General features: G+C 43.1%; 1 protein-coding gene across 4 annotated transcripts; it reads left to right on the forward strand.

The window, feature by feature from the left end:
- Window positions 1–4,506: 4,506 nt before the first annotated feature.
- Window positions 4,507–12,010, forward strand: LOC121551593 (phosphatidylinositol polyphosphate 5-phosphatase type IV). Of its 4 annotated transcripts, none has more exons than XM_041864299.2 (11): window positions 4,507–4,573; window positions 6,434–7,330; window positions 8,254–8,377; window positions 8,496–8,593; window positions 8,673–8,797; window positions 8,995–9,114; window positions 9,218–9,325; window positions 9,506–9,667; window positions 10,207–10,322; window positions 10,447–10,583; window positions 10,769–12,010. In XM_041864299.2, exons 2-11 carry the CDS (start codon window positions 6,486–6,488, stop codon window positions 10,899–10,901), a joined length of 1,968 nt encoding a protein of 655 aa, XP_041720233.2. In that variant the 5' UTR covers window positions 4,507–4,573; window positions 6,434–6,485; the 3' UTR covers window positions 10,902–12,010. The 4 variants fall into 4 exon arrangements, with proteins under 4 accessions (XP_041720233.2, XP_041720231.2, XP_041720230.2 ...); XM_041864297.2 differs by lacking the exon at window positions 4,507–4,573 and adding an exon at window positions 4,581–4,862; XM_041864296.2 differs by lacking the exon at window positions 4,507–4,573 and adding an exon at window positions 5,604–5,763.
- The last annotated feature ends 2,009 nt before the right edge of the window (window positions 12,011–14,019 follow it).

Here is a 14,019-nt window from a genome sequence, read left to right on the forward strand (position 1 = left end):
CCTACCTGACCGGTCGCTCCTACCAAGTGGCGTGGCGAAAGCTGTCTCCGCACCACGTGCTCTCACCACTGGTGTCCCCCAGGGCTCAGTTCTAGGCCCCTCTCCTATTCTCCCTATACACCAAGTCACTTGGCTCTGTCATATCCTCACATGGCCTCTCCTATCATTGCTACGCTGACGATACACAACTAATCTTCTCCTTTCCCCCTTCTGATAACCAGGTGGCGAATCGCATCTCTGCATGTCTGGCAGACATATCAGTATGGATGACGGATCACCACCTCAAGCTGAACCCTGGCAAGACGGAGCTGCTCTTCCTCCCGGGGAAGGACTGCCCGTTCCATGATCTCGCCATCACGGTTGACAACTCCGTTGTGTCCTCCTCCCAGAGTGCGAAGAGCCTTGGCGTGACCCCTGACAACACCCTGTCGTTTCTCCGCTAACATCAAGGCGGTGACCCGATCCTGCAGGTTCATGCTCTACAACATTCGGAGAGTACGACCCTGCCTTACACAGGAAGCGGCACAGGTCCTAATCCAGGCACTTGTCATCTCCCGTCTGGATTACTGCAACTCGCTGTTGGCTGGCCTCCCTGCCTGTGCCATTAAACCCTTACAACTCATCCAGAATGCCGCAGCCCGTCTGGTGTTCAACCTTCCCAAGTTCTCTCACGTCACCCCCCTCCTCCGCACACTCCACTGGCTTCCAGTTGAAGCTCGCATCCGTTACAAGACCATGGTGCTTGCCTATGGAGCAGTGAGGGGAACGGCACCTCCGTACCTTCGGGCTCTGATCAGTCCCTACACCCAAACGAGGGCATTGCGTTCATCCACCTCTGGCCTGCTGGCTCCCCTTCCTCTGCGGAAGCATAGTTCCCGCTCAGCCCAGTCAAAACTGTTCGCTGCTCTGGCACCCCAATGGTGGAACAAGCTCCCTCACGACGCCAGGACAGCGGAGTCACTCACCACCTTCCGGAGACATTTGAAACCCCACCTCTTTAAGGATTACCTGGGATAGGATAAAGTAATCCTTCTACCCCCAAAAAAAAAAAAAAAAAAAGTGTAAAGTGGTTTTCCCACTGGCTATAGGGGTGAATGCACCAATTTGTAAGTCGCTCTGGATAAGAGCGTCTGCTAAATGACGTAAATGTGCCCTTGAGCAAGGCACTTAACCCTAATTGCTCCTGTAAGTCGCTCTGGATAAGAGCGTCTGCTAAATGACTAAAATGTTAAATGTAAATGTAATACCATCCCCACAGTGAAGCATGGTGGTGGCAGCATCATGCTGTGGGGATGTTTTTCATCGGCAGGGACTGGGAAACTGGTCAGAATTGAAGGAATGATGGATGGCGCTAAATACAGGGAAATTCTTAAAGGAAAACCTGTTTCAGTCTTCCAGAGATTTGAGACTGGGACGGAGGTTCACCTTCCAGCAGGACAATGACCCTAAGCATACTGCTAAAGCAACACTTGAGTGGTTTAAGGGGAAACATTTAAATGTCTTGGAATGGCCTAGTCAAAGCCCAGACCTCAATCCAATTGAGAATCTGTGGTATGACTTAAAGATTGCTGTACACCAGCGGAACCCATCCAACTTGAAGGAGCTGGAGCAGTTTTGCCTTGAAGAATGGGCAAAAATCCCAGTGGCTAGATGTGCCAAGCTTATAGAGACATACCCCAGCTGTAATTTCTGCAAAAGGTGGCTCTACAAAGTATTGACTTTAATTCCAGGTTGTAAGGCAACAAAATAGGAAAAATACCTAGGGGGTTGAATACTTTCGCAAGCCACTGTAGCCTCATTATTGTTATTTTATTGTGTTGCTTTTTTATTATTTTTTATTTAGTTTATTTAGTAAATATCTCTAAAACTCTATTTTCTTAAAACTGCATTTTTGGTTAAGGGCTTGTACGTACGCATTTCATGGTAAGGTCTACACCTGTTGTATTCGGCGCATGTGACAAATGAAATTTGATTTGATTTGATTGAGTTCTATCTGTCAAGTAATTTTTAAACCAGTTACATGCAGCCTGGTCTAGACCAATTGAGGAAAGCCTCTGAATTAGCAGTGAGTGATCAACAGTATTGAAAGCCTTTGACAAGTTAATGAAGAGGGCAGCACAATGTTGCCTTTATGCTTATTCAGTATTTTGATTGGACGAATGGTGGCGTGCAAAGTAAATTAGTCGAAGTTAAAAATACTCCAAATGAGACAGCTGATACGATCGCGCAATACATCAAAGAAACACTGGAAAATAATGGGATTTTTTCTAAATGTATTGCATTTACGGGTGACAACTGCAATACAATGTTCGGGGGTGTCTGGAGTGCTAACGAAGGAAAGAATGTTTTCGCAAACTTAAAGAAGTCATTGCAGAACAAGTCTTTAATCGTTGTGGGTTGCCCAGCACGTTGGATCTGAGTGAGACACCTGACTGGAATGACATAGAAGCCTGTATCAAACACCTGGGAGAAAAGGGGGTGCCAATTGATGATGCAAAGTGCTTCAGGTCACCAACCTGAAGAAATTCACAGAAAGGTGTAACAGTGATGGAGAGTTCAGTAATCTGCAAGCACACAAGAAGTGGACCAAATATTTTGAAAGGTCCAAAAGCATAGATTTTCATTCAGAGCTACTGAAGATTGCACAGTTTTTCTTTGCTATTCCTTCTCACAATGCAAATGTAGAGAGAGTTTTTTCACTGATGTTCACAGTGGACAAAGGAAAGGAATCACTTGTCTGTTGAGTCATTGAAGGGGCTTCTGTGTACACAATACAACTTAAAAAACATGTCTGGCAAAGACTTTCATGCCTACTTGATTGGTAATCAAGGACTGTTGGGAAAGATTCGATCTTTGGGAAAGTATACCAGAGAGCATCAGGAGGACTGACATTATTTTTGACTGAAATAGTGGATTTTTTTATGACAACAGTTTTTTTTTCTTGTTTTTCTTGTTTTTTTTTACCTATGGCCATGAAAAGAAACAGTGTCATGTAAAAGGTGTTAAAAGCTAAACTTTGTTTTTGTTTTTTTGTTATTCTATTGTTGAGGGCCAACAGTTGAATGGAATGGATGTATTACTTTATGTATTAAAGTTCAATAACATAGTTGCATGGTTGTGAACGCATTTGTATTTACAACCCACTGCAGGTGTCTGTCTGCCTCCCGCTCCCACTGTCCTCTTTTTAGAAAACTAAAATATGGTCACCCTACCTAAAATTGCATTTGACAACCTGTGTTACTGAATGTAGCATCACCTTTTGTTAAAAAATGTATGGTTTGGGAAATAATCTTGCTTTTTAAGGCTGGTACCCATTGTATAAAATCAATAATACACTTGAGGCCATGTGTTATGACATTTTGATAATGGTGCCCCTCATGTATTATTGCTTAAATAATCTTCAGAAATGATTTTGTCAAAGTAACAAAATAGCTTTACAATGATGGTGAAACCTTGGGGTTGTTGGTGTTAAAATCTTCCTAGAAGTCACAGAGGATGCACAGAGGGACATGTCAAATTGCTGGATTTTGGCACTCTAGCAAGTCTTTGTTCATTATAAAAATCTGATTTTTTTTTATTGTCCATGTGGTCATTAATTAAAGGGTGAGTCAGCAGTTGCTACATCCATTTTTGGACTTATAAATTAATTATATGTACCCATTGATTCTTGAAGAATATAACTTATAAATTCCTCATGAGCTTAGTTCAACTGTTGTACCCCATCAAAACCGAAAATCTGTAAAGCCTCAAAACATGAATGTTAGAGTGTTTTTTTCTCCAGACCCATCCTTTAGCGTTTTACCAAAACAGTGGCGGAGAGTATGCTTTGTTATTGTTTCAACTGCTGAATGGCCGTTTAAAGGGCACTTCATTTAATATAACAGGCTTTTAAAATTCATTATCGGTGCACTGTTTCTACAAAAAATATCAAAGGGGCACAAAAAACACTTATTTCATGGAATGACCCGTAGATAATCCTCAAATTCATTGTTTTACACAATGTCTTATCACATCACTGGTATGGCCAAATATTTTTATAACTAACCCATTGTTCTATCTGTGGTATGGCTGACCTATACTCCCTGAACAAAATGGCTGACCTTTTATACTTTCATAGAACTAGACTGCTCAACCAGTGAGCTATGGACTGCCATTTCTGTTTTACCCTTAGCACTGATGGTTTTCCAAAATATATGTATTTTAAAGTTGTAGTTTGTATTGTGTTGATGATTTTCTTGTATATATTGTATGTGAATTGTGTCAAATAATTCAGCATCGGCTGCCATTGATACTTTGTAATGTCGAATTAATGTGAAATAAACCATTCTTAGAACATTCATGTCCATTTTAGTATTCCAATTCCTATTTATGTAAACTCATGACATGAGCTCAGGGTGGCTCACGAGGTTGTACGACTACTATTACTAGCTACCAGTAGGTGGCGGTACAATGCAAGCAACGTGTGGTTTGTTTTCTCCTCTTGGTAACAAAAATCATGTTGACCCGTTTGCAGTCTTGAAGATGGTGAAGGACGAATTGGGTGAAGTGGAAACGGTCAGAGTGACCAGGAGCGGTATGGTGTTGATTTCCTGTGTGTCAAAAGCGCACAAGGAGAAAGCTCTGTGGCTCTACAAGATGTCGACGTATGATGTGGAAAGCTTTGATTTTCAGAGTAGGGCACCGGTTAAAGGTGTCATCTCTTGTGTCTCGTTGGACATAGAGGCTGTGTAGTTTAGGGACAACATTCCAGGAGTGGTAGACGCACGTCGCTTGAATCGAATGATAGATGGAAAGAAGGAGCAAAGCCTATCGTTTTTACTGTCGTTTGATGAAGTGGTTCACCCGACTTATGTAAAACTTGGGTATGTGAGATATGCGGTGAGACCATATGCACAGAAGCAACTGCAGTGTTACAATTATGAAAAGTTTGGACACGTGGCAAGTGTTTGTCGAAGGAATAAATGCTGTATGTAGCAGTTGAAGAGTCGTGAAGCATGTTGTAATTGTGATGGGAATCACGTTCCCGGAGTGCCCTGTAAGGATGAAGGAGGTCGCAGTAGATAGGATCAGGGCTATCCAGCAGGTCTCCTATGTGGAGGCAGTGAAAATAGCTAAAGGAGTGAGTAGAGATGAGATGGTAGTGGATGGCCCACAGTCTGCAGTGAATACCATGCAGGAGAACGATCCCGACACACTAACAGTGAAGAAGGTGGACTTTGTTGTCTTTATAGCGCAAGTGATAAATTGCACTAGTCAACTAATAAAACGTCTAAGAAGTTAGACATCATTGTGAAGGCGGCAAATAGATTTCTGGATCTTCAGGACTCTACAGCCGAAATATTACAGGGAGTACCGAATTAAGAGGTTCCCCCCTCCCAGGTTACATGAGCCTGTGTATGGATCTGAATAGGCATTTTTATTCCGACCGAAGGAGTAGTGTTTATTTTATTTTTAAAATACAAGGTGGTAACGTGAATTTGGTTAGTGTTTTTGGTTATTACTAGTATGAATTTGTTCATCCAAAACATATTTTGTTTTGGGGGTATTTTTACTACCCCGTACAGTAGGTGGCGGCAATACACCTTATGAGTGTAGTCTGCCAATAAACATCAAATAAGAAAAACTGTCAAGCGTTACTAGGGAAGTGGAAAGTTTGGTGCTAAGCGTTCGGAGCTAAGCTCAAAATAGCTAGCGAGCTACCTCAGTAACGATATATTCGCACAATGTTGTAATGGACTAAACTTGATTAGGCTTTCCCCCCAGGTATCTAACGACAATAAGTTGATTCAATGTAGTGTCATGTCTAATGCATTGTCTTTCCCAGACTGCCACATTCCTAGCAAGCTAGCGTTCTGCTGTCCTAGGTTAGAATATTAGCTAGCACAATAGCTAGCTAGCTACAACGTTTGACCAATGTGTTTCTGCTAGCTATCTAGCGAACGTTATGTGAATTCGAATGCTAGATAGGGCGCATAGCAAGCAGCTAGCTAGCTAGCTAGCTAGCTATCTTTGCTAGCAGAACCAGATGGGCAGAACCATGTTTACGAGTAGGTAGCTAGCTAGTTAGCCAGTCAGCTTTACATGTGATCACAGTAGCTAGCAAGTTTAGAATCCAGTTAACATTACTGCCAACAGAGCTGTCAAAGATACTGGTAACTAAGGTTTCCTCTTTTGTCTGTGGAGTTCTCTCTTCCGGTAATTTAGCTAGCTAACATGAGCCAACCATATGTGCAGTTAACTAAGCTAACGTAGTTGGCTCTTCAAATCGTTACCTACCTAGCTAGCTTCATTGCTTGTGTGAGATGAGTAACAGAGCAAGTGTCTAGCTAGCTAGTGTAAAGTTTGAGCAAAGGAATGGAACAGAACAATCAAGCATAACATTAGAAATATTATAAATTGTTTCTCAATAATAGTAGCTATAATTGTTTTCTAGATTACCTCCTCCATGCCATGCTATTGACATCTGACAGAAGGTGCAGCCTGGCATGAGGATGACTGAGAATGGGGAGGACAGCAGCCGCTCTCAGCCTGATGGAGTGTTACCTCGTGGAGCTCCTGGTGGGAAGGATCCAGGAGGAGTTAGCGGTGACAAGAGGCCAGTGAACCCCCCTACAGAGGACAACAAACCCACCATGCTTCTCAACGACACCCTGAAATTCCCTCAGGATGTAGGAGACCAAAGCAGCAAGACAGGTCTCCATCAGCCGCGACCTCCCCTGCTGCCCAAGCCCCCTGCACTGTCGAAGGGAGGGAAGAGCAGTTCGGTGGAGGAGGTGAGAAGCAGAAGACTTAAGCACAGCCAGGAGAGTCTGACTGACCCAGCTGAGACTGGTTCCTCCACAGACTCCCTTAAGGAGGACTCGACAGTTACAGGTGTGTTCACCTTGAGCGGTGCTGCCACCTTAAGGAATGGACAGGGCTCCATTGTTGAACCCCTCTCGACTCCTACAGGGTCCCCTGTCTTCAGAGCCAGGGGCCAGAGCCTCTCAGAGTACGAGAGGAGGCCCCTCGACCACCACAGTGACCCAGCGGAGCAGCGGGTGAGGTCCTCCAAGGTACGTCTCTCTCCCTTACAGCCATCGGGTCCACTTCCTGCTCTGGAGCAGAGCTTGGCGTCGGAGTCCTTAAGGACGGCTAATCGGATTGACAGGGATTGCGTGGATTATGCCATTGTGCCGGGGAGAGCTGGGCCGGAGAGGCTGCACCTGCACAGGAATCTGAGCGACAGCCGGCTTCTGGATAACATGGTGTTGGACAACACCTCTGTCAACTCCATGAAGTCCACCTTCAGTGTGTTGAACCCCATCAGACCCAGGGACGTCAGGAACAGGTAGGGCTACACGACTCACTCATCATATCCTCTCCAGATTACTGACCAGATACGTACTGCAGAAGCCTTCTCTACATGTATTTGATACCATACCGGTATCAGAGTGCTATTAGAAGTCTTGATAGCTTTCAGAAGGCGTTGAAGTTGTAATAGATTAACAAATTCTGGATCTAAATATGGTGTATAAAGTATCCTTTGAATGTTTGATGCAACTCTAAAATGAAGATAGGTGATGCTCCATTCCATTGATACAATAATGCACTCCCTGTGATGTGGAACATGACATCTTATGATAAGAATTGAGGTGGGCCTTGAGTTAAATATATTCTGCATGAAATACAGACAGACATTTGAGCTATTGTAACTTATTGTGAACAGTCATAATCACAATCAGCAAATTGTAACCAAGAAGACTATGCTGTAATTATTACCATGGCACATCTGCAGCTAGGGCATTAGCATTGGTGTGTACTCTAGCAACACTGGCTGCAGTTCTGCATTAATGAAGGCCTCAGGGGCTTATGGTATGTTAAGTGCTCACACTGACAGAGGAAATTGTAAGGTGGGAGTGTGTGAATCAGCATAGCTTTTGCCACCATTCAGGGAGCAAAGATGGGTCTCAATACACGTGTTGTGCCTCAGCAAGGAGCTTTTCAAGGAATCAGAAGATTTATCTGAAATGTTTCAGTCAGCTATATGCTATGGAAGAAGCCTATGTTTTGAAATGTGTGTCAGTGCCAATAATATCCAGCATTCTTTGAATTGTGTGTGTGTATGCTACTGAAATGTTATAGTGTAGCCTACCAGACATTTGAAATGGGGTTGGTTCAAAGTAGCCAAGAAACCGTTTTTTAGAGCAAGCAGGAAAAACAGTGCTGCTATACCTCCGGTTATGAAGTGTTCATTTCCTCATTGTATTCCAGGAGTTTTCTGGAGGGCAGTGTGCTGGGCAGTGGTGCCCTTCTGGGAGCTGAGGAGCTGGACCGCTATTTCCCAGAGAGGAGAGTTGGCATCTACATAGCCACATGGAACATGCATGGAGAGAAGGTGGGGCCACTCCTACTGTTCAACATTAGGCCTAGAGCCTGAATATCTGTTTCTACACACATTCTACACTCACTCTTTGATAGCGTGTTTCCTGGTATTCCTTCCATATCATTTTCAGGGACTTCCAAACAACCTAGATGATCTGTTGCTCCCGACGGACTCTGAATTTGCACAAGACTTTTACATCATCGGAGTCCAGGAGGGATGTCCAGACCGGTATGAGATGACTGTGTATGAGTGCATTTTGCATTATATCAATGAAGTCTAAAGTACTCTGCTTATGTGTGTGTCACAGGAGGGAATGGGAGATCCGTCTTCAGGAGACTCTGGGGCCGTACTACGTCATGCTCTACACAGCCTCCCACGGGGTTCTCTACCTCACTGTGTTCGTCAGGAGGGACCTTATTTGGTTCTGCTCAGGTCTGTCCCAAAAAATGTTTTTCTAAGGAAAGTGAATCAGTCCTTTCCCATCAACAAATCTCAGAAGGTTGTCTCTAATTGAAATGTTGTTAAAGAGGCAACATTTATAAGGTAATCTCTCTGGCTATCTACTGCACATTTTATGTGTACAGTACGTGATCTGATTTGGTTCCTGTAACCATCGCATCTCCTAACAGAAGTGGAGCATGCCACGGTCACAACACGCATCATGTCTCAAATCAAAACCAAAGGAGCCGTGGGGATCGGCTTCACCTTCTTTGGCACTTCCTTCCTCTTCATCACCTCCCATTTTACCTGTGAGTGACAGTTACATGATGTGAATGTAAACAGGAAGTGGAAAGCCTTTGGACACAGTCGCACTACTAACTAGGTGATTTAAGAAATGTCCTTATGTTCCAGCTGGAGATTCCAGAGTGTACGAGAGGATTCTGGACTACAACAAGATCGTTGAAGCACTTGCTCTCCCTAAAGTTCTTCCAGACACCAACCCTTACCGCTCCACATCCTGTAAGTACTCTTAAAGATGAGCTGTTCATTGCAGTACTACTACTATGTTGCAGTACTGCTGTCACATCTAGAAGAGCATCCTAATTGTGTGAGGAGAAATGCTGTAGTTTCCCTCATGCAACAAGTACTCAATAAGTACATTGTTAATCCTACTGATAATGACTGTTTCATGGCTTTCAGCGGATGTGACAACACGGTTTGATGAGGTTTTCTGGTTTGGGGACTTTAACTTCCGTCTGAGTAAAGACCGTGTGGAGGTAGAGGTCCTTCTAAACCAGAACCAGGGTGTGGACATGGGCCCTCTGCTCCACCATGACCAACTCTCCAAGGAAATGAAGGATGGTACGTCTACATGGAACAACACAATTCTAACACTAATAACCAGAGGTTTAGGCAAATATTACATGTATTAGATTGTGAATGATATCTCAATCTGTTATTTACTGCTGCGCAGCGGTCTAAGGCACTGCATCTCAGTGCTTGAGGCGTCACTACAGACTACAGACCCCCTGGTTCGATTCCAGGCTGTATCACAACCGGCCGTGATTGGGAGTCCCATAGGGCGGCGCACAATTGGCCCAGCGTCGTCTGGGTTTGGCCGGTGTAGGCCGTCATTGTAAATAAGAATTTGTTCTTAACTGACTTGCCTAGTTAAATAAAGGTAAAAAAAAATAATAATTGTAATTTCAATTTTTTACTTAACACTTATTTTTCTTAAAACTGCATTGTTGGTTAAGGGCTTGTAAGTAAGCATTTCACTGTAAGGTCTACACCTGTTGTATTCGGCGCATGTGACAAATACAATTTGATTTGATTTGTTACCATGCTCACTGTGACAGATACTTAAAAATAGAATGCAAATGTATTATGCTCTGTTCAAGGTTCCATCTTTAAAGGCTTCCAGGAAGCACAGATTCAGTTCATCCCCACCTACAAATTTGACGTTGGCTATGACGTGTATGACACCACCTCTAAGCAGAGAACTCCCTCATACACAGTACGTGTCAGCACCAGTCATACCCTGTGTCATTCATACAAGCAAGCCTCTTTGTTTTTATATAGGCTTGTTTTAAACACACAAAAATGAATGTTATATTTTACTGTTCCTCTGTGTGCTCTAGGACAGAATACTGTTCAGGAACAGGCAGGTGGATGACATCAAAGTGATAAAGTACACCAGCTGTTCAACGATAAAGACGTCAGACCACCGGCCTGTCATCGGCATGTTCCAGGTCAAACTCCGTCCTGGAAGAGACAAGTGAGTCCCACCCCTTCCTCTCTTAGCTGTTGTAGCAGCAAGCTTTTTGCAGCTTTCAGCTCTAACAGTATTAATGTTTGTAGTAGTAATAGGTGTCCGAAAGTGCGGTCAACGAAAAGCTCAGTTTATTTAGAACAGTTGGTTAACCCTTTTCTTTGTTGTTCACTGTCTGGTGTGTTTCTCAGTATTCCTCTGGGTGCAGGCCAGTTTGACAGGAGTCTGTACCTGGAGGGCATCAGGAGGAGGATCACCAGAGAGCTGAAGAAGAGAGAAGCCATGAAGAACCAGGGCAGCAGCACCATCTGCTCCATCTCCTGAACCTGAACCAGACTGGATCTCCCTCCAGAATCACTGACCCAGCCATGAGGGACCAAAGGGAACCAGTCTTGTGTTTCCACTTCCAGTCTGTGGGAGAATCTGTTGTTTTTTTTTCGACTCCTTGCGTCCTCTCCTCCATCCTCTCCTCGCCTGCTTTTGAAAAAGGTCAAAGGTAATCGAGGAGCAGAGTCGAGGAGAGGAACCGTAGAAACAAATGTGCTTGTATGAAATTACTCTAGTTCTCCACTTGTGCGTCATCGGGCAAATTACTTTTACAGAGGTAAAATCCCAAAATAAATGGGTAAAGTGATAAAACAAATGTAGCTAGTTGTGCATAATAGATAAAAGGACAGTAGCGTATAGTTTTTAAATGTGTGCATACTTTTCTCCTTCGAGAAAACAACAGCTGATTCAAAGGGGGTGTGGTGGATTTTAAAACACTTAAGCGCTAGCCGAGGATACTCTTGTGCATCCTCTGCTGAAGTAGGTGATCGAGGAGGTGAGCAGACTCCTCCGTTCGCCGACTAACGAATTGACACTCCTCGACCAGTCGACCACTTATCGCTTTCCGGGTCACGGAGGAAAGGATGGACTTTTCCCAATTGAGAATCTCCCTGTGAGTCATGGAAGTCACGTCGGCTGATCCATGAGCGCCCCCCGTACTGAGAGCTGTTGGAACTGTGTCACTCATATGGTTTAGGGGGGGCTGAGGAGGTAGCTGCGGGGCTGTTCACGAGGGCAGGGACCTTGAGTTCAGACAGACTCCAGTCTGCAGACTCAGCAGTAAACGGGTCTATTTATACAGCCCTTCTACAAACAAGACTGAACTGGGGAACCTGACATTGAAGATGACCTTTGTCAGTCAGCCAGTCACACATCTTCATCCGTGTGCGCTGGTTGGATGAAGTTGCTCTGAGTATACTGTACTTAATACGTTATTATAATTTTTTTGTACATTTATTTAACAAGCCAGGTTGAAATGGACCATATGTAATGTCACCTCTTTATTACTTGGTGTAGCTGTATTCAAAGGCTCCCGAGTGGAGCAGCGGTCTAAGGCACTGCATCTCAGTGCTTGAGGTGTCACTACAGACCCCCTGGTTCGATTCCAGGCTGTATCACAACCGGTCGTGATTGGTCCGGGTTTGGCCGGTGTAGGCTGTCATTGTAAATAAGAATTTGTTCTTAACTGACTTGCTTTGTTAAATAAAGGTAAAAGTAAAAATGTGTTTTAACAAAAATGCTTTTTCATCAAACAGCTCTTAAGCAGTATAAAGCACTTTCTTATACCAAACTTTTGGTTTTTTCTTGGATTTCCTCAAATAAAGAAAAAACAGACCCAAGGTTTTGCAGAAATTGACTTATCCCTATCAAATTTAAGGGGAATTTGTTATTTTTATGTTGCTTGATGAACATACATTCCCTGCAAGTATGGTACTTATTGAATTAATGCATGGTGGCTTTTCTGGCATTGTATAAAAACAGATGCATGAGTGACATATTGTTTAATATCTCACAATGGATACAGAACCATCTTTTGCAATGGTGATGTTGATCATGTTGGAGGGGTTGAACTCTGGTTCATTGCCTTAATGTCATCTGTCGTGACTAAATGAAATACACTCATGTAACTTAATCAAAAAATACTTTCCATGTACTGTATTGTGCTAACGAAGGGAAGAGAATCCATTGCATGAAGCTCAATGGTTCTGGTGTAATGGTGAATCATGAGTCCTCATTCACTTTAATGCTCATGGCAAGTGCTTGTGATCTTGTTTGTGATTTCCTCAGGGCTCCATAACTGTGCGTCTTTTATAACACATGATTTGTGATGTAACATCACAGAACATTTTTGGAATATTTGTTATTTCTGTTTTTTTGAGATTGTGAAACAAATGTTTCCTTTTGTCATCTGAAGTGGACATTAAAATATCTCAAAAGACAGAGTATAATAATTTTATAAATGCTCATTGACGCTTCAAACATGACTCAAAATATATATTTTTATTCATGGGAATATTTATTAATTTACCAGAAACAAACCTCCAATTGGCCTAAATAGATATACATATGGGTCATCACATTCAATATTTACAATTTCTCTCCAGGACCCAGAGAAACCTTGGTTTGAAATAAAATTGTGTCAGTATTCAGAAACAGAAAGTGAAAAAGCTGTGTGGAGACATTATTACAATTTAGAGAAGACATACCATTCCTCTACTATATTGCAAAATAGTTTTGCAACTGAGGAGAAACAAATGTAAAAGACTTTTCTGGCACCTGAAAGGATATCAGCACATACACATACAGTACTATATACACTGAGTAAACAACATTAGGAACACCTGCTCTTTCCATGACAGACTGACCAGGTGAAAGCTATTATCCCTTATTGATGTCACCTGTTAAATCCGCTTCAAATCAGTGTAGATGAAGGGGAGGAGACAGGTTAAAGAAGGATTTTTAAGCCTTGATACAATTGAGACATGGATTGAGTATGTGTGCCATTCAAAGGGTGAATGGGCAAGACAAAATATTGAAGTGCCTTTGAACGGGGTATGGTAGTAGGTGCCAGGCGCACCAGTTTGTGTGTCAAAAACTGCAACGCTGCTGGGTTTTTCCACGCTCAACAGTTTCCCCTGTGTATCAAGAATGGTTCACCACCCAAAATACATCCAGCCAACTTGACAATTGTGGGAAGCATTGGAGTCAACGTGGGCCAGCATCCCTGTGGAACGCTTTCAACACCTTATAGGGTCCATGCCCCGACGAATTCACGCTGTTCTGAGGGCAAAAGGGGGAGGTGGTTGAATATACACAGACGCCAAAACAGTGACGTAATGGGTTGAATGAAAGAATGGACCTTAGGCAGAATACTGAGCATACTATAACTACACAGCATCATACAGTATATTTAATTTCTGTCTGGTTAAGTTGAGATTAATGTGTACCTATCTTCAAGAAACAAGAGCCTCAAGGTTGGTGACACCAATCCAAACATTCCCTAAGATTCTTTGATCTCATTCTCTCTGCTTTACAGAGGTGACCAACTCAGCCATATGTGTAAGGGACATTTTGACAGAAGTGCTTGCAGTTAGTCAGATACATCTCTCTTAGT

Source organism: Coregonus clupeaformis, chromosome 18 (assembly GCF_020615455.1).
Source record: "Coregonus clupeaformis isolate EN_2021a chromosome 18, ASM2061545v1, whole genome shotgun sequence".
In the NCBI taxonomy this organism is placed as follows: Eukaryota; Metazoa; Chordata; class Actinopteri; order Salmoniformes; family Salmonidae; genus Coregonus; species Coregonus clupeaformis.

What these genes read in the sequence shown, in the direction of transcription:
- LOC121551593 (XM_041864299.2), top strand. Translation starts at nt 6,486, where the DNA reads ATGAGGATGACTGAGAATGGGGAGGACAGCAGCCGCTCTCAGCCTGAT. An exon ending in CATCACCTCCCATTTTACCT is followed by an intron (nt 9,115 to 9,217) that starts GTGAGTGACAGT and finishes CTTATGTTCCAG; the next exon opens with CTGGAGATTCCAGAGTGTAC. An exon ending in CTCCAAGGAAATGAAGGATG is followed by an intron (nt 9,668 to 10,206) that starts GTACGTCTACAT and finishes GCTCTGTTCAAG; the next exon opens with GTTCCATCTTTAAAGGCTTC.